Source organism: Protopterus annectens, chromosome 3.part0 (assembly GCF_019279795.1).
Source record: "Protopterus annectens isolate FY-2018-M chromosome 3.part0, PAN1.0, whole genome shotgun sequence".
Classification (NCBI taxonomy): Eukaryota; Metazoa; Chordata; order Ceratodontiformes; family Protopteridae; genus Protopterus; species Protopterus annectens.
In genome coordinates, this window is record NC_056731.1 from 1,248,438,249 (window position 1) to 1,248,461,829 (window position 23,581).

General features: G+C 36.7%; 1 protein-coding gene across 1 annotated transcript in view; it reads left to right on the forward strand.

Moving 5' to 3' along the window:
• Window positions 1-3,189: 3,189 nt before the first annotated feature.
• Window positions 3,190-23,581, forward strand: part of LOC122797037 (histamine H3 receptor-like) — a 475,949-nt gene continuing 455,557 nt past the window's right edge. The window contains 1 exon segment of the mRNA XM_044065811.1: window positions 3,190-3,333. Within this exon segment, the coding sequence (XP_043921746.1) occupies window positions 3,190-3,333 (144 nt within the window).

Here is a 23,581-nt window from a genome sequence, read left to right on the forward strand (position 1 = left end):
AATTTTTAATAAATGATTTTATATATAACATTATATATATAATATTTTATGGGTAATGTTTTGTGCACATCAATTGTAAGTTTTAATCTTGATTTTAACTATAAATATATGATCTTTCCAGTTGTCAAATTAATCCTTGTTTTAACTTGGGTGATGATGTAATTTTCTTTTTGGTAAATCAGTATTAGGATTTTAACTAATTATTTAATCATTTAATTTACTAACTGAGGTTTTTATAGGATAGCTAATTAAAAGAAAGTATATAAATGAATTTGTTTTGGATAATATACTGGTCATCTGATGAAGTCATAATAGATGAAAACGCAGTGTTTTTTGCACATTTATTACAAAGGCGTTCATGGTTTATGTGGTTTTGGTTTTTGAATTGTTATGAAATAAACATTTTCAGCACTCATTATGGAGTTGTGGGCTATTCTTCTACGTAGTTACTGTCTTTGAGTGTTGTTCGGAGTTTATTGAGCTCACTAACTACCGACCAATTGCCTTACTCTCCCCATTAGCTAAGATAATGGAAAAATGTATCCACAAACAACTACTCAACCATCTTCTACAGAATAATCTACTAGCCAACTGCCAACATGGCTTTAGACCATTCCATAGCAATACTACTGCTCTTCTCTCCTTTACTGACTCTATAAACAAAAATCGTAACAATAACTCCTTTTCCTCTGCAATATTCATAGACCTGTCAAAAGCTTTTGATATGGTTAATCATACTCTTCTTCTAGAGAAACTAAAGTACCTTTCTCTGGATCCTCTAGCATTACAATGGTTCAAATGTTATCTTCAAAACAGACAGCAAGCTGTACTCTGGGAAAACAATCTGTCTTTATTACTTCCTGTAAATACTGGAGTCCCTCAAGGCTCTATCTTAGGTCCCCTACTTTTTTCCATATTTATTAATGACCTCCACATGAACATACCCCAAGCCTCCTGCATTCAATATGCAGATGACTCTACCTTAATCTGCACTGCTAAAAACATATCCTCCCTTCAGTCCCTCACCCAAACTGCTTTCCAAAATGTTGAAAACTGGTTCATGCAACACCACCTTCTCCTCAATCCTAAAAAAACAAAACTACTGCTTTTTACTCCAACTCATAAGTCACCCACTCCAATCTTCACTATAACCTCTAACAATGCTACTAACATTGCACCAGAAACTACCACCTGCCTACCAGGTGTCACAATTGATAATCATCTTAACTATGACAACCATATTAACTCCACCATAAAGTTGGTCAACAAAAAACTTGGTACTCTCTATAGAATTAAACCCTTCCTTACCCCCTCAGCCAGAAAAACTATTGCCCAAACCCACCTGATTTCCACCCTTTTCTATGCCTCTGCTATATTTACTAACCTATCTAAAAATAACATCTCCAAATTTTCTACCTGCTACAATAGCATAGCTAGATTCGTCACATCCTCTCCCTTTAAAACTCACCATTGCCTTAACCTTAAACAACTAGGATGGCTAGAAATACAGAACCATTTACTCTATCAACAGTTACTGATCTCCCAAAAGATCCTATACCACCCCAATGACACCCCCATCCTCACTAATCTGATTTCTCCATATAAAAATCTGGCTACACTACGTTCAGCAAATAAACTCCTTGTTGCCTCAATTAAATCTAACAACAAAGCTGGTGATTCACTTTTCTCAAACACTATAGGAAAAAACTGGAATCAGCTCCCTCCTGAACTATCTACCCTAGCATCCACCTCTCAATTCAAAAACACATTAAAGAACATCTGAAAACTCAGTGGCTCTGTCCTTGTGCTAACCCTGACTGAAACTTTTATTTCCCTCCAGCTTATACCCTTCCCCTCTCCCCCATCTTTTCCCTCCAAATCTAGTTACTTCTCTTTTGCTTTCCTCTTAGTAATACAATTTAATTTAAGGACTTTACTCTTTCTACCCCATACCCTTTTTGTTTCTTATATACTTGCTTATTTATATTCAGTTTAAATTTTAGCATAATGACTATAGTCTTCATTTTTATAACTATATTTCCTTTTTTTGTTTATTTGACTTAGTTATACATTTTTAAATGGTGTTTTTGTTTTTGCTTGGAGCTTTTCTCCCCGGGCCTCTACTGAAAATGGACATATATCCAGCTAGACTAGCCCGGTCAACAAATGTAAAATAAAATAAATGTAAAATAAATAATAAATAAATAAATTATTAGCAGTATCTGGTTTTCTATTTCTTGGTTTCTGCGGAGCGGAGATGGATACGCCGCCTCCACCGGATGTAAGGGGATACGACGAGGTTGGCCAAACACGCAAACTCATTGGCCAACTCACGGAGCTGATAAATATTCTTACACCATTAAGTCAATCCCTTGTCGGGATCTATAGCAATCAAGCCCGCATACTTGATCCTGGTAATGGAGGACAGGAGAAAGAACTGTGTAATGATGAACAAGGGGAGCTTATTGGCATACCTGCTGGCGTGGGCGACCTTGGTGGAACTTTTGATCCTGTAATAACTCCGAATATTTTTCAACCAGGCGTTAATGGATCGAGGAGCAGAAGTGCGGATAAAACGAATAAGAATAATGATGGGGCTATGGTTGCAGGTACTGTGAATGCTATTTTTTACAAAGAGACTAAGGACTGGCTTTATACAAAGCCAAAATTTAATTTTAACAACCATGGCAAGCAGAATATAGTGGATGGGACATATAAAACTAAACTGGAACAGTTAAATAAATTAATGTATAAATTCAGGTCCCTGGAGATAGAAAATGAATATTTAAGGGAATGTATCTCCAGGGAAATTGTACCAAAGGGATTACGAGTTTTTAAATTCCCTAACAATGTTGTGTATGATTCTGTGTTTTATAAAGAGTTAGTTGAAGTATTCAATAAATGTGGTTTAGATGTACTTAAATTAATGATTAGGGAGAATGATAGAATACAAGAAATGATTCAAAAAGACATAGAAGGATTGGACCAGTATATTAAAGATGATTTAATTTTTGGTATACAAGAAGAAAAAAATAAGTATTATGATTTGAGGAAAGATATAGATAAAAATGTGATGATTTAATAAACAGAAAAATAAAAAAATTAGAAAGAGATATGAGAGAATATGAGAATCATATTAGCTATCCTAAGCCCCGAAATACAAATTACAATGTTAATTTTTATACTGACATGGGTTTTAATAATAAAGAATTTAATTTTGAGCCCAATGAAGATGAAGAGAATTCCTATAGGGAAGAGGATATGGAATATGACCAAGCCTTTCCACCTTTGCGCAGGTCTGAGAGGTTATTGAATAAACAGGGTCCACAAAATGTAAATTTTCAAAGGAGAGGAGGGAGAAGGGGGAAGGGGAGATTTTAAGGAATACCTGCCCAACCCACCCTGATAGAGTTTCTGAGGAAATTGCCATAGATAGACACCGATATACATGGAATAATTTTTCTATATACAATTTTAGCAATATCAAGATAGAAAGGGAACATTTTGAACTATTCTCAAAAGGTTTGAAATTTATACCATATAAAAAAGGAGATGTCACTAAAAGTTTGTTGGATATAAAACTTTTTTGAGGAAAGTTAATTTGAGTATTACGGTCCCAGCAAGAAATAATTATAACACTGGTGAACTAAGGAGAAAAAGCACATATAACCCACCCCTCCACCCCCAATTGAAAAATTTAGAGAGGGTGATGGAGGGGGAGATAAGGAAACAGGAGAAGGTTAACAGGTGCCAATGGAATATTAGTAAAAAAGAAAAAGATTTGCTATATGGGATGAAAAATAATGGTGATGTGCGAGTTATGAAACCGGACAAAGGGGGAGGTATTATATTTATGGATAATATTATATATGAGAGCAAAATGAATTTATTGTTATGGGATGAAAAGAGGTATGGGGTCGTATCTATCAATGAAATAAATATAGCATATAATAAGATAGATTTAGATTTATATGACATGTTACAAGAGGAACTGATTGATCATAACTGCTATAAATTTTTAAGGGTAGATAAACCCAGAATACCTACAATTTTTGGGATACCGAAAATACATAAAAATGAAGTCGATCCACCCCTTCGCCCTATAGTCTCAGCAGAAGGGTCCAAAACACAAGCTTTAGCTAAATACTTAGACAATAAATTAAAAAAAACTGTGGACCATAAGAACTAGTATATTGAGAGACTCTTGGGATTTGTTGAAGGACCTAAGAGATTGTTCTTGGCAGGACAATGTACTATTCATCACTATAGATATAGTAGATCTATTTTCATCCATTCCCTATGAGGAAGGAAAAGAGATGTTGGAAGAAATAGTTTTTGAATATGAAGGGATGACACATAAAGAAAAATTGGCCAGCCTTTGGCTCATGGATTTGGTATTGAAATATAATTATATACATTTTAAAGGGGAATTCTTCCAACAAATAAAAGGGGTAGCAATGGGGGCCGCGTGTGCCCCTACTTATGCCAACCTAATATTGGCTAACTGGGAAGAGAAATTTATATTGAAATCAAAATACAAAACCTGCTGGATTCTTTATAAAAGATCTTTAGATGACACAGTCATTTTTTGGACTGCAGGAACAGAAAAATTGAGTGAATTTCTAGCATATATGAAGGAAACAACTCAATTTTTAGAATTCACCCACAACATTTCTGAAAATAAATTAATATATTTGGATTTAGAGGTGTATAAGGAAGGACAGAAATTTGAGACTAAGATATACAGAAAAAAAACCTTCTGTAATTCATATTTACACTTCCAGAGTGCACATCCTATGCACTGTAAAAGAAATATAGTTAAAGGGCAATTTGTTAGGGGAAGCCGTATGACAACCTCTGATATAGATTTCCAGAAGGAATGTGAATTGCTTGAGAATATGTTTATGGAAAGAGGCTACCCTATGGAATTCATCAAACAAATAAGAAGAGAGGTAGAAACAGGAAGGAATGGTAGATTTTCACCTATATATAATAATAAGCAGGTAGGGAATGAAATATGTGCAAGCAATGTAAATAATAAGAACAGTAATGGTGAGGAATTCCAGCAGGCACTAATATTGGAGTATAATGGCTTAAATAATGTTATTAAAAAAATATTTTTTAAGGAATGGGAAAGATTTATATCCCTAACAGACATAGAAAATATGTCCAAAATACCTAAAAAAATAATTTATAAGAATTCCCAAAGTATAGGTAACATTTTAGAAAACAAACATTGCCATAATAAAAGGAGGAACGAAATGGGCACATATAAATGTGGGCGCTGCAGTCAATGTAATTACGTATTGAATAAAGAAGGTTATTACTTGGAAAGTAGAAAAAGATGGGTGTATAGCCCTGAATATTTTAATTGTGAAACAAAAGGAATAGTGTATTTAGCCTTCTGTGAAAAATGTGGATCCTTCTATATTGGCAAGACGGAGAGAGTATTAAAAAGAAGGATCTATGAGCACATGTATGATATATTGACAAAAAAGGAGAGCAACGCCCTATATAAACATAGTAAGTTATGTGCTGAATATAAATACAAATTTTTAATAGTTGAACAAATTAAATGTGATATCAGGGGTGGACCCTGGGAGGATAAAATAGAATATAGAGAACTATGGTGGCAACTGACATTGAATGCGGATAAATATCCAGGCTTGAATGAAAATATATCTATTTTACCATTGCTAAAATTAAGATCAGCTAAACTATAGCAATAAGGTGTAATTACTTAGTTTGGCCACCAGAGAGCACCCCTGATGTATTAATTTAAATAGTTTTTAACAAATGATTTTACATATAACATTATATATTCAATAATTTTTAATAAATGATTTTATGTATAACATTATATATATAATATTTAATGGGTAATGTTTTGGGCACATCAATTGTAAGCTTTAATCTTGATTTTAACTATAAATATATGATCTTTCCAGTTGTCAAAATAATCCTTGTTTTAACTTGGGTGATGATGTAATTTTCTTTTTGGTAAATCAGTATTAGGATTTTAACTAATTATTTAATCATTTAATTTACTAACTGAGGTTTTTATAGGATAGCTAATTAAAAGAAAGTATATAAATGAATTGTTTCAGATAATATACTGGTCATCTGATGAAGTCATAATAACAGACGAAAACGCAGTGTTTTTTGCACATTTATTACAAAGGCGTTCATGGTTTACGCAGTCTTGGTTTTTGAATTGTTATGAAATAAACATTTTCAGCACTCATTACGGAGTTGGCGGCTATTCTTCTATGTAGTTACTGCCTTTGAGTGTTGCTCAAAGTTTCACAATTGATACTCTTCGGTAAATATGTTTTCAGGTGTGCTGTGTACAAGCTGGAGAGGTATGCCTATTGTTTTTCCTCCCTCCCCCTTGTTCACTGTGACATGTTAGAAGCATTGCATATTGCCCAAGATACTCAATATATTTTAGAAAATACCCAGCTGCACTAACTTTTAAGAGAGTGCAGTGAGCTAATGCAGGGATTTCTTATGTCAGCTGTGCACAGTTCAAAACCTGTTTCCCATATGTTTTTTTTTTTTTATTATATTATTTTTAACAACATCCCTGATGCCTAGTGGTTACCTGCACCTTGTATTTTACTTATTTGTATTTAAGGCATGCCACATTGAGTGTCTATGGTGACTACTGTTCACCCCACCTACAATTACTATACTGTTTTAAATGCTTATCTCTGGTGGCTGTAGGCTCCTACCACCCAATGTTAGTCTAGTTGTTTAAGGACGTATGTCAGTCATCCATACACAACCATGGGAACCTATCAAAACCACAAAAAAAAAAAACACAACATTGAACTGCAAAACATCAAGACAGGAACACCGAAAGTGCAAAATAATGAAACTCAACAACAGCAAAAGCCAGAACATCGAACCTGCACATTTCACAGATAAAAAGAGTAGAATATCACAGACAAAAGCTTTTGAAGGAGGGCAAGTACCGCTGCACCCTCCATGTGGGGGGCTGTGCCCCCAACTCCCCCTGCTAGTTATATATACCACTTCCAAAATCGCACTGCAGGTGGGAATGACCAAGACTCCTAGCACAGCTGTATCATGATCTCACACAATAACTCACCTGCATGGTTCATTGTTCTGGGTTTTGTTGTTGTTGACTTTTGTTATTTTGTACTTTCAGCATTCTGGTCTTGATGATTTGCATTTTAATGTTGTCGTCTTTCATGAGTTTGATAGGGCCCTGCAACCACACACACACACACACACACACACACACACACACACACACACACACACACACACACACACACACACACACACACACACACACACATATATATTGTGATTTTATTACAAAAGTTTTACCAGTTTATATTGCTGCATGATTTATTTTTATGCATTGAGAAATTCAACACGATATCAGTAAAACAATTACTTTTATTAATTAAAATGCATTTATTAAACCTTATTCAATGGGACACTTTTTATAACAGTATGCACATTTCTTAAAACTATCAAACTCCATCAGAGATGCATTTCTCTTTCCTGTCTGCTGTGTTGTATAATGTATACATGCTGCTTGAATTGTCTTGAAAAGCTGTACAAACTACTAGATGAACAAAAAACTAAATACATAAATAATTAAAATCATTGTAAATAATAGCATTTTTAACTTTAATAAGAAATATCACCACAGAATAGTAAGAGTTTTTCAGTAAACATTCAATATATTATATATCATTTAAATACAGTAATGATAAGCTGCTGTGAATAGTTCCCCAGAAAAATTTGAAGGCTTATTACACAAACTCTTATGACCATTGGAAATACATATGCATGTGTATAAAGAATTAGATGATGCTTCCCACGAAGACAGAATTCATGGGGAGAAAAGTCCAAGTTCAACAATAAAAAAATAACATGTAGGTCAGGATTCAGAACAAGGTCAGTGCCATGACAAAAAGGATACTTTATTTACATAATCACAAGAAATAGTGATTCGGAGACACATTAGTTACAATGGGAAATACCTCATTACTAGTTAATTTGCATGTCTCTGAATTGCTTGGTGATTACCACAATTATTAGGAAGCATTTTGTTGTGGTAATCATTGTTGACTGATCATGTAGCACACTGGCTTAGGACAAGCCTTAGACTCACACTGTCAAGGACATATCTCTGCACCTTTGAACTCCTCTTAATGTTACAGAATATCCATGATTTTGCCTCTTATATCTGATCTGCACCTCCTCAGGGTCGTAACTGTCAGTCAATAATGTCAGTCATCAGAACATCATACTTCTTATTACTCAGAATATGCTAGAAAACTTGTTGTGCTACTAACATTTTACATGAGGCAGACTAATAAAGAAAACCTACTGGTGTCTAGTATCCTTCCTGCAATATCACAGTTCTGTGCATTAGTCTAGAAGAGTGCTGAGATATGACAACCTCCCCACATGTGCAAGTACATGCACGCACACACACACACACACACACACACACACACACACACACACACACACACACACACACACACACACACACACACACACACACACACACACACACATAAACATATTCATACAAAAACACACTCACACTTACTATTGAATGAATGCCCCTCATCTTACCCAAAAGATGAAAGATTAATACTGGCAGCCCTGGATATTGGACTACGTGCATGTTGGTTTACAAAGTTAATTAAATGTCTCGGAGAAATAGACAAACTCAAGTTTTGTAAAACTGAATTGGAATTGCTGCTGGGTGTGGTACACTAATGGCAGCGGGCGTATATACTGAAAGACATAATAATGTGGCAAGACTGTTGCATTGGGGATTATGCAGACATTACAATACTGAAGGTCCTGAGAAGCATTGGAAATATGAGTTTCAAAGCATTATAGAAAATTATGAAATTTATATCACATGGGATCACCCATTACCAACAGTTCAAAAAATAGATGCGAGAAAAACAGATATAGAAGTCCATGAAACAAGACAAAACTAGCATTGATAATTGAAACTGCTACACCAATGATTATAGCATCATAAATACAGAGAGAGAGACTCAAAGTCATTAAATACTAGGATTTGCAGGCAGAAAGAAGGCAATGTGGAAGAAGGATACCCAGACAGTTCCAATAATAGTAGGAGTAATGGGTCTCATAAAAAAATACAGTCTTATTTAGATGTGCTACCAGTACATGTAATTCCATATGAACTGCAGAAGGAGTCAGTGTCAGTTCTGGGCACATTGCGGGTGCAACAAAGAGCATTTTTGGCTAACATCAATGATTGAAGCAACACTAATTTCATGAACTTTAATCCTACTTTGACTTAGGAATGGGGTCCATTCCCATGGAATTAGAAACCCAAAAGACTTGGAGAAATTAAACCATTATAAGATAGATCCTAAAACCCTGACAGTATGTAGGGCAGCAATTTGCCTACAGTGTATGACACTGCTGGCAAATCATATCTATCCAAAAATAAAGTACTACTCTGGATATTTAATAATATGGCAACCCTGGGCAAAACCCATACACTTTTACTGAATTACCAGTAACAGGTACACTTACACCAGCACTCCTTGAGGCACTCAAGCTCCTCTTATGCAGCGGCACATTCTCTGCAATCTGTTTTTGGACTGTGGGGAATGAAATGGGTGCCTGTTATATATTGCATGGCAGACAATGGCAGTTTGCATGTGTAGGGGTAAGCCATGCTTACTTACAATACATAGTGGAAAAATGCTCTCTTACCTCACCCTTTCATTTGGCCGGGAGGTCTGGATTTCTTCTTTTCATGCACTTACATGGGTGACAGTATTATTCACCATTTCTTGCGATGCCCATGACAGGTGTCACCTCTTGTGGCATGCTACTCCAGGCATCTGCCTTAATCTGAGGCCCTTGGTAATTGCCCTCTAAGACCTTTACCCTTTTGGAAGAGTTGGAGAAAGATTTTAGACTCCTCTATTAACCACCTTTTGGCTCTAAACTGCATTGATATTTGCACTATAATAGCTTGCAAAGAAATTTTTTTGAAAATTTGCAAGTTGCACATGTTTTCACATGTACCAACTGTCTCACAGTGGGAGTCGGCTCATTTGTACTACTGGTTTTGAAAAAGGCCAACCTAGGTAGTGTATGATAATAGTTGAACAAAGCAATATGAGGTATGAAAAATGTCATCCCAGCTTCTTTTATATGGTGATTGTGAACTATGCATATGTAAGCAGCAGTGGTGCTCATCCATTGTGGTTGTGCCTCTAATATATTCAGGACAATACCCATGTACAATTAAGGCAAAAAGGAGAATTGATTTGGAAGTCTCAAAGGGCCAAGATTCAGGTATGCTATTCTATTTTTTCCAGGTTAAAGGTTGGAAATGGGATCTTAGGAAAGACATGAAAAGAGAAAAAAAATGGAAGTAAGCAGATGGTTGAACATAAGGTGAAAGCATAATGAATGAGCAGGACAGATGTGGGGAAGGTGGGGTAAAAATGTTCATTGGGGCAGGTGCCCATTTTCATAGAAGAAGGTAAGCTGGGAAAGGAAGCAAGGAAAGTAAGAGGAAGGTAAGAAGTCTAGGTCAGATAGAAGGGGCATATGAACAAACAGAATTTGGGACACAGAGCACAATGGTGAGGGAGACATCAGACAAGACAATGGAAAGACAATGGTAAGGAGAGGACTGAACAAAAAACAAGGGTTGGAATAGACACAAAAGGAAGGGAAGCACCAGGACAGGGGACAGGATGGGGTTGTACAGTTGCAGTCCCTGCCAGCTGCCACCTAGTGGGAACTTATTCTCCATCTTGGGTTCCCTCACCAATAGGCTCTAGTTCAGATGATGGAGTCAGTGGTAGACAGGGACACAACTCAATGAGTCACCAGAAGAGATTTTCATTATGGCCATTGCAAGCATCTTGCCTGTTGATGATCTCCCCCACTATGTCTGCCAGCTGTGACAAAGCTCTCTCTTCCACTGGTATTGCTACAAGTGGATAAAGCAGTAGCAGAACGTGGTGCAGGGCTAATTGTATTGAGTGGTGCACTGGGGCAGGAGGTGCAGAGGTGAATGTTGCAGGCTGGAACCCATATGTTGTGGATGTTTCTGTTACTGGTGATAGTGGTGCTGCTGTTGCCACCTGTACTGAGCTGATAGGCTTTGACTGAGGGATGGGCGCAAGTCTGGATGCTGCAGCATATTATAGCGAACTAACTGGAGAAACAAAATAGTAAAACACATAAATGTATGTAATAGAAAGGATATTAACAAAGTGAGTGTGGGAGAGGGAAGTACAAATAGAAAAAATGAAACTGATATATATATATATATTGTTACTTGGAGGAAGAACAAACAGATTTCTTTACTCATTCAAGTCAGAAATGTTTTTGCATTCTTCCAGTTAACAACCATTACTCTGTATGGTGTCCAAATATTTTGGGGTCTGTATTCCTTAACAAAATGAGTCACTGATTAATAATAGGAAGTATTAGAAAGTGCAAGGTGTAATTAACAAAGTTATATTAAGACGGTTAATCACATATGTTTTGCAGTGGATAAATTAACCACATATGTCCCCTTATTATTCATATTTTCATATTTGCATTCATATTTTTGCAGCTGACAGACCTACATGTTATTGCGGGTCTTAGAGTGAAATGCCCTATTGAGAAAAAGAAAAATAAATTATCAAAGTGCAATTACACTGCACTATACTGGAGATATGAAATATTTCCATAATTACTTAACATTTATAAAACAGGCTGGTTTACAAACTTAAGTGACAGATAAAACCTTGGATGATGTTGAAGAAAACTGTGAGTGATATCTGCAATCTATATTGCACATTTTGAGAGGTATTCATGATTATATGTATTGTTAATTAAATAAATACTAATTCTTCATATTTAGAAAAACAAACTTGTTGCTGTTATGTGAAAGCTTATGTCTGGCTGGCTAACCAACGTTAAGTTGACAAAATATATTCACGTTGTAGAGCTTCCGATATTTGACAATGTGTTAGCAATACATTAAAGAAAATATTCTGGCTCTGTATGCATAACAACATATTATTGTATTGATATGCTGACTGTAACTACTATTATCAATGAAAAGAAGAATTTTTAGTGATAACATTTTTGTTTGTAACAGTCTAATAGATTTCATTATTCATAAAACATTTACATTTCTTTGTATTATGCCTTTTAAGGTGTTTTCCCAGAAAACGTCCTGGAATGCAAAGTCATGTGCAGGCTTCTAAAGGAGTGACATGCCACATCACATAGGTATTAATGAGCTAATTTACCAAGGCTGTTATCATACACAGCTAAGAGTGGGTCTAGAACCCACAGCATACCTCTCAACCTCTTAGAGCAAATAATCTGGACAAAGCCATTAATAAAAGTGGGACAAAGGCCCAAATATAGGGACCGTTTTTAAATATTACACTTACAAACTTAGCCAGTTGATAGAATAACAGGTTTTGCATTAACATGAATTTTCTGAAGGATATGATGACTGAGGCTCAAATGTTTGTCAATATTTTCTAACTTCAGTCTTTAATGATTTTCCACTAATTTGTCAGAAAACCACACTTTTATGAAAAATGGACCAAAAATATGAGGCAAAAATCTGGACATTCTGTAATAATCTGTGCAGTTGAGAGGTATGACCCACAGCCATTTTCAATTGCATTTGGAAAAGCCAAGCCTTAATGTGTTCAGCAACTTGCACAACTGAAATGAGGGTTGTAGTACAACACACACACTAATGTAATGTCTTTGACAATTTTATTTATTTATTTATTTATTAGTTAAATAATAAAATATTTAAATAAATATTTTATTTTATATTTAAATAACTAAATAAATCAATAAATAGTACAACACACTCACTAATGTAATGTCTTCGACAAACAAATATATATAATGAAAGCTGGCTGCTCAGACATGTATTCCCATGACAGGTACTATAATCAATGGATGTATGAATTGAGCTTGGACGGTGCAGAGTCCCCAGACACATCATGACATGCAATCCACAAGACACAGCTTTTTATATGTTGAGCTACATCTGCAATATCAGTGAATGCTACAGCCAGACAATATAATCAGACCAAGTATATTGAGAAAGAGGGTCTGTGACACAAAGTTTCACAATGAAAACAGTAAGTCACACATTTGGCCTTTCTAATGATGTAGGTACTATAATAAAGCGGACACCTCACATTACAAATTATATCACAATATGTATGGGGGTGGTATAAACCCACAGGCATCATCACAATGTATAAGCAAATCCTTAACATCCTGAGGCACTTCTATAGTTATAGGAACACACACATGCTCACATACAGTGATACCATCCTTCGGTTGTACTGTTACTTTTGATGTATGTAAGTTAGCACAGACATGTCAGTAATGTATAACATTTATACTGTATGAAACTTCATCTGTAGTATCTGAATAGATTATCAACATTAAAACCTGTACAGTGTGAAGCAAGTATACTAACCTTAGCACTTAGGTGCTCTATCCTCCTCCTGTGCAGCTACCTTCTCTCCCCATTAGTTTCAGAAGCTATGGAGAGAAAAACAGCACTGTGTAAGATCTATGGATGGCAAACACTGACAGGGTGTAGGTATAGCTAACAGAAACTGCACTTATAGTACATTGGAGGTGCTCTCTGTCTAACCTCATCCTCCCATCATCCTTGGAAGTTGGGACGTCATTGCTTCATGTCTTTATAAAGATGATGATACTGCTCCCCCAAGTGTGGGATGTCAGTGGTATGGGTGATAGCTTTGGCCAAACTATTTCAGGTCTCAGTCTTATACTGAGGTCCAGCATAGCCCTCTTCAAGAGACTCTCTATATAATATTTATAGAGAATGTGGGCAAAGCTTTTACACTTCTCCTCACCCCATCTCGGCCATAAAAGGAGCACTACCTTCTCTAGCCACAATATCTCTTATTGAAGAAGCAGAGGAAAATGGCAGATACTTAGCACCCACACCTAAGTATGCCAACTAATAGGCAATGACAGCAGACATTACAGGGGCTCTGTTTTCATAAGGTCATATGTAGCATTATTAATCTCCCCCTATAGGCACGGTATGGACCTTGCATGTGCAGTGCTATCACAGGTATCTAGGCATGTGCACTGCACTGTGTAAAACTGAGCTCAGAATTTAGCAAGTTGTCTTGATTCACCAATTGAGAGACTCAGAAACAATAATGAGTTGAGCCTTATTATACAATCACCATGTGCAGGCAGCCAAACTTGTGTGATATAAGCTCATATAAAGGCAATGGCAGCTATTGCACTACATAGAAGCAAACTAAATCTCAGTTTCAGCAAGGTAAGTGCTGCTTTCAAGTCCACTTTGTCAAGGATGGTTGCTGCTACTGCTTTTGTTTTTATCTATGTACATAATGACATAAGATGGGCAATACTTTTAAGGGTAAGTAAGAAATGTATTGAGAGGGGGACAACAAGGGTAAGTCAGTTGTTGGACTGAAGGATTGTTACGCATAATGGGTGACATACCCATCACCATACATACTCAGAGCACAACTCAACACATACTGACCGGCCTTGTGCTAACAGTCTGAATAAAAACATCTGCCTGTTACATACCTTACACATATACCTCTTGTGCAAAAATGTTTTAAATCCTGAAAAAAAAAATAATCAAGTCATCATGGTTCTTTGCAATGTTATAGGTATTGCATTATGGCTGGCATTTGCTCAGTAAACACATACCTGACATTACTTAAATAGTGTGGATAGATATATATGACTGTTAGACACACCAACAGCATGGAAGAGGAACACTGGTGGTATAAGGAGTTTTCAGGGTTACATATGAACAAGATGTTCATATCAATCTTTTGCTCACCCACAGAGCATTATCTACAAACAGGCTAAGCAATAAGACACTGCAGACGATGATGGAAAAAGTAGAAGGAAACCAAAGTTCTTCAGTCTGGTAAATGCGGCGCTACTCCAGGCCTACTGTCTGTAAGGCTGACAGCTCTTCATACTGGATGCTGCTAACTAAGCCTATTGGGACCATGCCTGGAAAGATCTGGTTTGTGGACATTAATGTAGTCAGGGGCCAGGACCATTCCTCTGAAATGGTGCACCACAGGGCCACAAACATTATTCATGCCATTAAACAAAGAGTGGCACCCATCATATGAAGGTAGGCTGGAGGTTGCTAGGCCATCAGTTGAGAGATGTCTCATGAAGAGTGAGAAGTTTCTGTCTTCTGTGAGAGACAGTGACATGTCCACATGGTTTCACAATATGATGCTGGATATTGGGGCACAGAATGAATGTCCAAAAAGAGTAACTACTGGAGATCCCCAAGGTATATAGACCACTTTCAGTATAAGACTATCAGTAAGTCCTCTTGATGAGTAGTCACTACCTAACTTTTTAAAGCTATTTGATACGTGGTCTACAACAATATCACAAATTTTCTCTACATGGCCAGATATGAATTGTATATAATGAAAATATACTTTTTAAATGTTACTATTCATTCATTTAATTTTCATCTATACTGCTGGTGCTAGATCATACTTACTCAGGATACTGTACGTTGCTGTATACACAGGTGATTCTTTATCTGGACCCAGCACTTTGGTACTGCCACCACCGGATACTGGAGAATCTACAACCTCTGATGATCATGACGGGGATGAGCTGGCTCAGTCAGAAAGTACAGTATGTTTGCTAGACACAGGGAATGTGACCACTGCATCCCCTACACCAACCATGGTCATAGCCTATATGCTTGCAGACAGCCAGGTGGTACACACCATACAGGGAGTACAGGTTACTAGGAACACTATCAGACAAAGTGTGCTAGCCCTAGTGGACACATGTCAGGATCTGAAGCTAGCTCCATGGGCAGAGAGATACACAAGGGGGGAGGAATAATTGTGCTCGCTGGAGGCATGATTACAACCCTTTTGTTGAGGTCTGTATGTCATTAGCTGAAATCCAATGTATATGCATGACTATCCTGGAAGTACTGCTTAATCCCAAAACAACCATAGCAGAGTTAGTAAGGGAAATGTAAAGTGGGCAAGAAGACCTACAGAAGTGCATGACCCATTTTTCTGATAGCATTGATAGAATCAGTCACATGCTAGAACACACCATGTCCTCTCAAGCTCATTTGCCAGAAGTGGACCCATTCTATTGCTGCTCCACATATTTTAGGCATTAAAAGAATGGAAGGCCAAGATCATACAACTGCAATACTAGCATCTCCAACATCTGTTGTGGGGGTGTTTATGCTTAGAGGTGGACTTCCCATGATTAACGCAGTTTAGTCAGTGGAGCATCTAATAGCAAACATCTCTCATGGTCATGAAGCATGCCAACATCTAGTCAGCGTCATGGTACAACAAACGCAACTTCTAATAGACCCATATTTCATGGTTGGCTGTGAATATGGGATGCTCAGACCTATACCATGCATGCCCTGGACCTGCCGATACTTTGAGCCACAGGGCTGCAATTACTGTCAATGCTACTCCCCAATAATCACACACACACTCACATCACAAAAGGCCACAGTACAATACACACACACACACACACACACACACACACACACACACACACACACACACGCACACAATCACACTTTCACTGACAGTGACCTTTCACAAAACCTTTTATATTATGTTCCCCACACTCAAAGACCATACACATGACATCACTATTATTGTTTATTATACACATCAAGAAAGGGAATGTAACTTTGATACTATACTACATAATGCATTCTGAAATGTATATCATAACATGCATACACACATAAATGAATAGTTTTACTACTAATGGAAAGATGTTTGGAAACTTTGTAATTTAAAAAGAAACCAATGGGATTCATTAACAATCATGTAGGCTTCGCAAGAAGCCTACAAGATTACAGGACATTAGCGTGATGAGCACCAGCGCTCATTGAATATGCAAGTTGCTCATCATGAATAAATGTTTCAAAGCACCATTTTGTGGCCATCAGCAGTGCTGGTGGTCATGAATTAGTGTTGGGAGTCTTGAGCAACCAATGTAAATAAAACTCCTTGCCTGTAGGCAAAAGTATTATGCAAGCATGGGCAAACAGCATATATGAAGCAAGGGCATGTGAATTATAGGAATGTAGATGCAATGGGCATGAAACTGGGAGAATGTACAGAGAAAAAATCTTAATAGTGCAGAGATAAGTATGACGGGAGGGGAAAATGGAAAAAATGTGCTCAGTCAATGCATTCAAATGTGATGATTTGACAAAGAATAATTTTCGGTACTTACGTATTATCGCAACCACATTCTCAACAACTCGATAATACATAAGTAGTGATGCTTCTGCACAGTGGTCCACTTTCCCATTACTTTGTACTGAAAACATAAGCAACTGATTGAGGAGATTTCAATAATAAAAGCTATGACTTTGCTTATGGCCAAAAGCAGGAATCTAGAATGTCAGATTTTCCGTAAAAATGAGTCAACCTGCATTGGGTTGACCTGCAGTGTGCGGTTGTAAGTGTTCTGATTCATTTTATTTTAAATATCATGAAAAGAGAAATACATGTGCAGGCCGAACCTGCAATGCATGTTGTATGGCTTAATTAATGCAGTGGTGTACGCAGGTAAAGAAGTAAAACTAAAGAGTGCGAACAAGACAAAGCAAGCAAGCCACCATACCAACTGCAGTTAGTGATGTCACATCACGGGCGCTGGGTATTGCTATTGCTTCGCATGCCAGGCAGTTGGTTACCAGATAAAATGGGTGGAAATTGTTAAATAATGGTGTGTCAAAGGCCCACAGAATACGGACATATTTTACACATTGCCATTAAAAAGTTTCTTAGAAAGTGTACAACTGTCAACAGCTACCGTTACTTACATGTTCTCAACTTGGTTGACAGCAGAAATTTTTTGGGCTTTCATTTCCCCATACAGGAAAGTCACTGTAATGACAGATACCTTCAGTGACACACACTTGCAAATTAACTTTACCAACAAAATTCGGCAGGAGAAGGCCTTAGAAATTTGCCGCTTCAGCTGCTCCAGTTATGGTTGCGATAACACGTAAGTACCTCATTTTCAATAAAAAGACATCCATACTGATGGTATTACTAAGTACTCTTGTTTCAAATTGTGTACCCATGTACATAACTTAAAAACTAACATGCTAACAACTGCTGTGCGAGAAACACTGCAACATTGTAAGAAAGGGGAGTTAATGTAATATTAATGTTGATAACACGCCTAGTCAAGGTAACAGAAAGGATAGTTGATACATAAGGAGCTATTCTCATACAATGCATTTATTGAATATGGCACACACACACAATATATATATATATATATATATATATATATATATATATATATATATATATATATATATATTAGATGTAGAGATATGCATATATGCATATATACACATACACGCAATGCATGTGTGGTAACTACTATAGTGGTGCACCCTCTCCTTCATACTGTACAAACTAGGCATGAGCTGTACAGCAGTTTTGACATGCACAGCAGAAAGGGAAGTGTTTTGCCATTTGTTGTCATTGGACAACCATGGATAGTGAATACATTACTTTGACATGTGTTAGGCAAGCATATGTTTTATATACATGTGCATCATAAACAGTAATGTAATAGCAATCGAAATATAATAGTGACAAATGACAACACAGATCTGATTACATTGCAGTAGTTAAAGGTCTCTGTAAATGGAGCCCATCTGATACAGGATTATATTGGGCATGCTCACAAGACATTACAGAGAACACTGCAATAATAGCATGTCAATAACACAAACACACAAGAAAGTGTCCAAACACCAGCCCACTCACACTTTATGATGATCTGGCATCACACCATACTGGAAGAGACGTTGTGTAAGCCCTCATGTCAAATAAAGCTGTTCAGTATGAAGAAAATAATTACAGAAATACATATATGTTTGGGGAAGACATGCAGTACAATGTATTCTTATTTGGAAATTAAGTAAGAATTAATGATATACTCAATATCTGCATCTTGCCAGAGTCAAACACATTTATGAACAGATATCAGAAGGGTGTGTATCAACCTGTGACACCACAGAAAAAGGCATACTCTGTGTCATGAAGAACACACTTGAAAGGTTAACAGCATTTCCCTATTGTAATGGGTATGGATCCCCAACCATGGTGGGTGATGATTTAAACATATTGGCCTCTGACTGGGAAATAAGTATTTTCTTTGCCTAAGCCACTCCTGTCTGACACAGTTATCTGACAGACAAATGTAACCCTGCCTATTACACTACATGCTCTGCAAAGCTGTGTATAGACTCCATCTGCCGCACATCATAGCACTGGATCTTGTCACAAATAAATTAAATTAATGTGTGAAGTAATAAAGGACATTTGAGGATATTGTGTACAATATGAATCTGTCAGAGTAATGACAAGGAGGTAACTATGTTAATGTACACACAACCGTAAGCAGTGCAATATCATTGTTTCTGAGCCATGGAAGCTGTACCTGCTGTTTTGTCCAATCAAAATGTTCCAGATGTGAAACACAGTGTATCGATGTAGATGTGCTACATAAGACATTACTGAATGCATGTGAAGCAGGAGCACTCACACCCTGACATTTACAGAATAATTGTTTCACTGGCAGGATATTACAAAATGACTTTATATTTCTTTCTCCAAAGTAAATATTGTGAATAATAACGTCATGCAGTGTTGTTTTTTTTAATATCCTTATATTCACTGAATGTTGCCCTTAGCTAGGACTGAACAGTAAGCTATATAAGTCCACCTACTACCAACCTGTATATGAATCATGTGTGCCATAGTAGAAGTCTTAAAACTGTGAGATTCCACCTATATGAAGCCATTATATCACATGATTGTGTTGCAGTTTGTATGAGATGAAATGGCTGGGAAGGATTCTCCCACTGTAATTGTATACATTATAACACTTGTGGATATCATTCACACATAGCAGGATTAGGACATGCAATGCTTACAGTCAGCCAGTGTGGGCTTTGAACACCTGATTATTTGATGACAGAAGCTACACAATATTGAGAAGAATGAACACACCACAGTGTTACTGGTGCTTACAACTGTGAAATATTTAGGTCTTTGAAGTCATGACATCAGGTTATTGCTACAAGGGATATGTGTGGTTGTAATTTCTTTAAAAGACTGCTGCTATCTTTGTCTTTTCTCACAAAACACTGTCTGCTGCTAGGTATCTAAACACACACAATGTGTAATACAGTCATCACTGTGATGGAAGAATGGTAATTTTACACAGTATGTTAATTGCAGACTCAAACACAAAGCTTACTAAGGCAACAGTATATAGCACATAGTCTCATGTCCTCACACCACAAGAAAAGGCTTAATAGTTCTCATGGGAATGCCGATTGTCATCCCATGGAATCATCATTATCCAATAAAACATTTCTATGTAAAAAATGAGCAGAAATCATTGCAATAGGAATTCAAAGCCGTACATGTACACACTGGATAGCTGGCTGACAGTTTTGTAACCTAGCCATACATTTACAGACATGTTGACACAAGTGAGTCTAAGTAGTAATGGCCGGATTTGAAGAGACTGCCTAAGATTACAAGATATAGAACACTACCTGAATCACTCGCGCCAAATGTGATGTTGTTTTTCATTTGTGACAGTGCACATTTGAATGGATGACATCACCATTCTGTCATAAATTCTTGTTTTTCTAAACATGTATGAAGGCAGTTGATGCACACAGTAACAGTACATATACTACATGCATTAGAAGCCCTTTCTATACAGCACAACAGATGAACACACATACATAGTAATCAATCATTGCTGCATTCAAACCTCCTCCATCTGTACTTATATAATCTAGAGAGTACAGTAGCAACAGCCAGCACCACAGGATAACTTATGTGAGCTCTGTGATGTACTTCATTTTTGATAGCATGATGTAAGTAAGCATTATGTTTCTGAATCTGTTTATTGCCTGGTGTAATACAAATTTGTAGAGAAATCCTCTATCAGTGAAAATACATCTCCTAAGTGAAAGTTTACATAAGAGGAGTTATCATAGACACAATTGTACATGGGGATGCACACAATCATCTTAGTTAACCAGTGGTGGATTCAAACCCCCTACCAATCTATTTACATATTCTATAGAACACCAAATTAACTGCAAGTGCCACAGGAGAATCCTGAGTTGTAAGGGCACTGTGTGCACTTTTGACATGATAACCTCTTCAGTGTGATGGGGAAAAGATGTTTGTGGCAAAAGTGGGATAAGTGGATGGTGCATCATTGCCCATATTAAAATCATCCCCTGAATGGAATTTGATGCAGAACATCTGTTTAGGAATCTATATGTATCTAACTGAAGCCACACACAAAAGTTCTCCATTTTGAAATTTGAACCTCCATTCTGTTCAGTTATACAATTTAGAGAACACAGTATCAGATGTAAGTGTCAACAAGTATGATATTTAAGGGGAGAGAGTGCACTTTTGACAGGATGACCTCATTAGTGGGTTGTAAAGAAGAAATTTGTGTTAAACGTGGGAATAAACTGCAAAGGAAGCTAAGCCCGAAGTTATAGTTTTCTCTTGAGTGGAAGTGGACACAGCATATCTTTTGGAGAGGATTTACTTTCATGACACTAAAACCACATAAACAGACACATTCACATGATGAGATTTAAAACTCCTATCTAATTACACAGCATAGGGAACCCTGCATTAGTCAGAAGCATCACAGGAGAAGTCTAATTCATAAGGGGAGGGAGTGCTCTTTTGACATGATGAGCTCATCACTGTGTTGCAGAAATGTTTCTGTTAAAAGTGGAATAAAGTGCAGAGGGAGCTATGCCCAAATTTAAAAGGATTCTCCTCAGTGGAAGTGAACACAGCACATTGACACTGAGGCATTACTTACTTGTGTTACTTGTTTGCTTTATTATTCTAATCATTTTGGCAAGATCTATACAAGACAGGGTTCACTATAAGGTGTAAACACATTACTACAGCAGCAAGATAATGGTGTGCTAAGAAAAGGTGTAGCCAACAGTTACACCTACAGGAGTCATACCAAACAGTCAAAAACACTTTGACATACATCTGGATTTGAACCGTGACACTCTTAGAAACATCTACAGACTTGAGTATTATCTAAACACACAGCATCAAATCCCCTACTTCATGCAGTTCCAATATGACAACAGTTTTCTGAAAAGAAGAATGTATGTATTACTCATTATGTAGGACCATCTGTATGGTGTGTTACTCTTACTAGTTGCCTCATTATTATTCTGTCATGCTCTGGACAATAAAGTGCTTGCTGTAGGGAATAAGAAGGTGAAGAAGGGTACAATCAACATTAAGACATAAGCAGGATAAGGTTGACTTACTAATTCTCCCTGTTAGGGATGGAATGTTTATGAAAATGCTTCCTTGCTGTACTATTCAAATGGTATGTTAATGAAATGTAAATGGACATAAATACAGAGGTTTGCAGTTAGCCATAGAATAGTAATATGAAAAATCATGAAATAATAATTTGCCCTTCATCTGTAATTCAGCCCATGGCACTATGCAAAAACATCAGTCTACAGAGTGGGGAGGTATCTCAACATCACATACAGGGACTTCTAGTTCATTACATCCAACAGCCTAAGAACTGTTACAGTAACTTTTTCACAGTGGTGCCTTTAGTCTGCCTGTACTCTGTATTCCCACAGCACAGCAGATTTAAGCACATTGGCACAAAAGTAACTGGACTAGTGCAGATGAGATTAAACTCTTGTAAATATTGGAAGAGCATTGCATCACAAGTATTAGTATTTCATCTGAGTTTTCAAACTTACTAAACAACCAAAATGGCGAAAAAACAGCTTCAGAGTAACAGCTTCAATAACAGGCTTTCACCATATTAAATCCACAATATATGAAATATAAAGCTTTGCTGTTGTAAATGTCAAGTGGCGTTGCAATTCCACTGCATTAAAACATGTAGATATAATAAAAACAGAAAAACCGGACATAAAAGTGAAGAACCCTTCTGATGTAAACAACGGACAAGCGCTTTCAGCTTTTTCAAGCCTTCTTCAGATCCAAATAGGTAAGCTGGGTTCAGTGTTTAAAAGTTGGTATCATCCAATGAAACAGCCTACAGTGAATGACAAATGTTAACCAATCAAGTTAGTCCATTGGTACACACCTCCATAGCATTCTGACGAACATAAAATTAAAACTCTTTATTTAAAACTCTTTGTTTAAAACATAGCATGACAGTTTGACATTTCTAAGACAAACTCAGACATATTTTCAGAAGGGATATTAGTAAAATCTTTTCAGTGGGTTCTAATTAAAATGAGCTCTACATAAAAGCCAAGATTTGAGAGAAAAAAATGAAAATAAATAGAAATAGAAATGGTCATTTAGGGTGCTTCTTTTTATTTCATTTCAACAATTTCTTTGGGACATCAGAGCCTAAGTCAGTATAC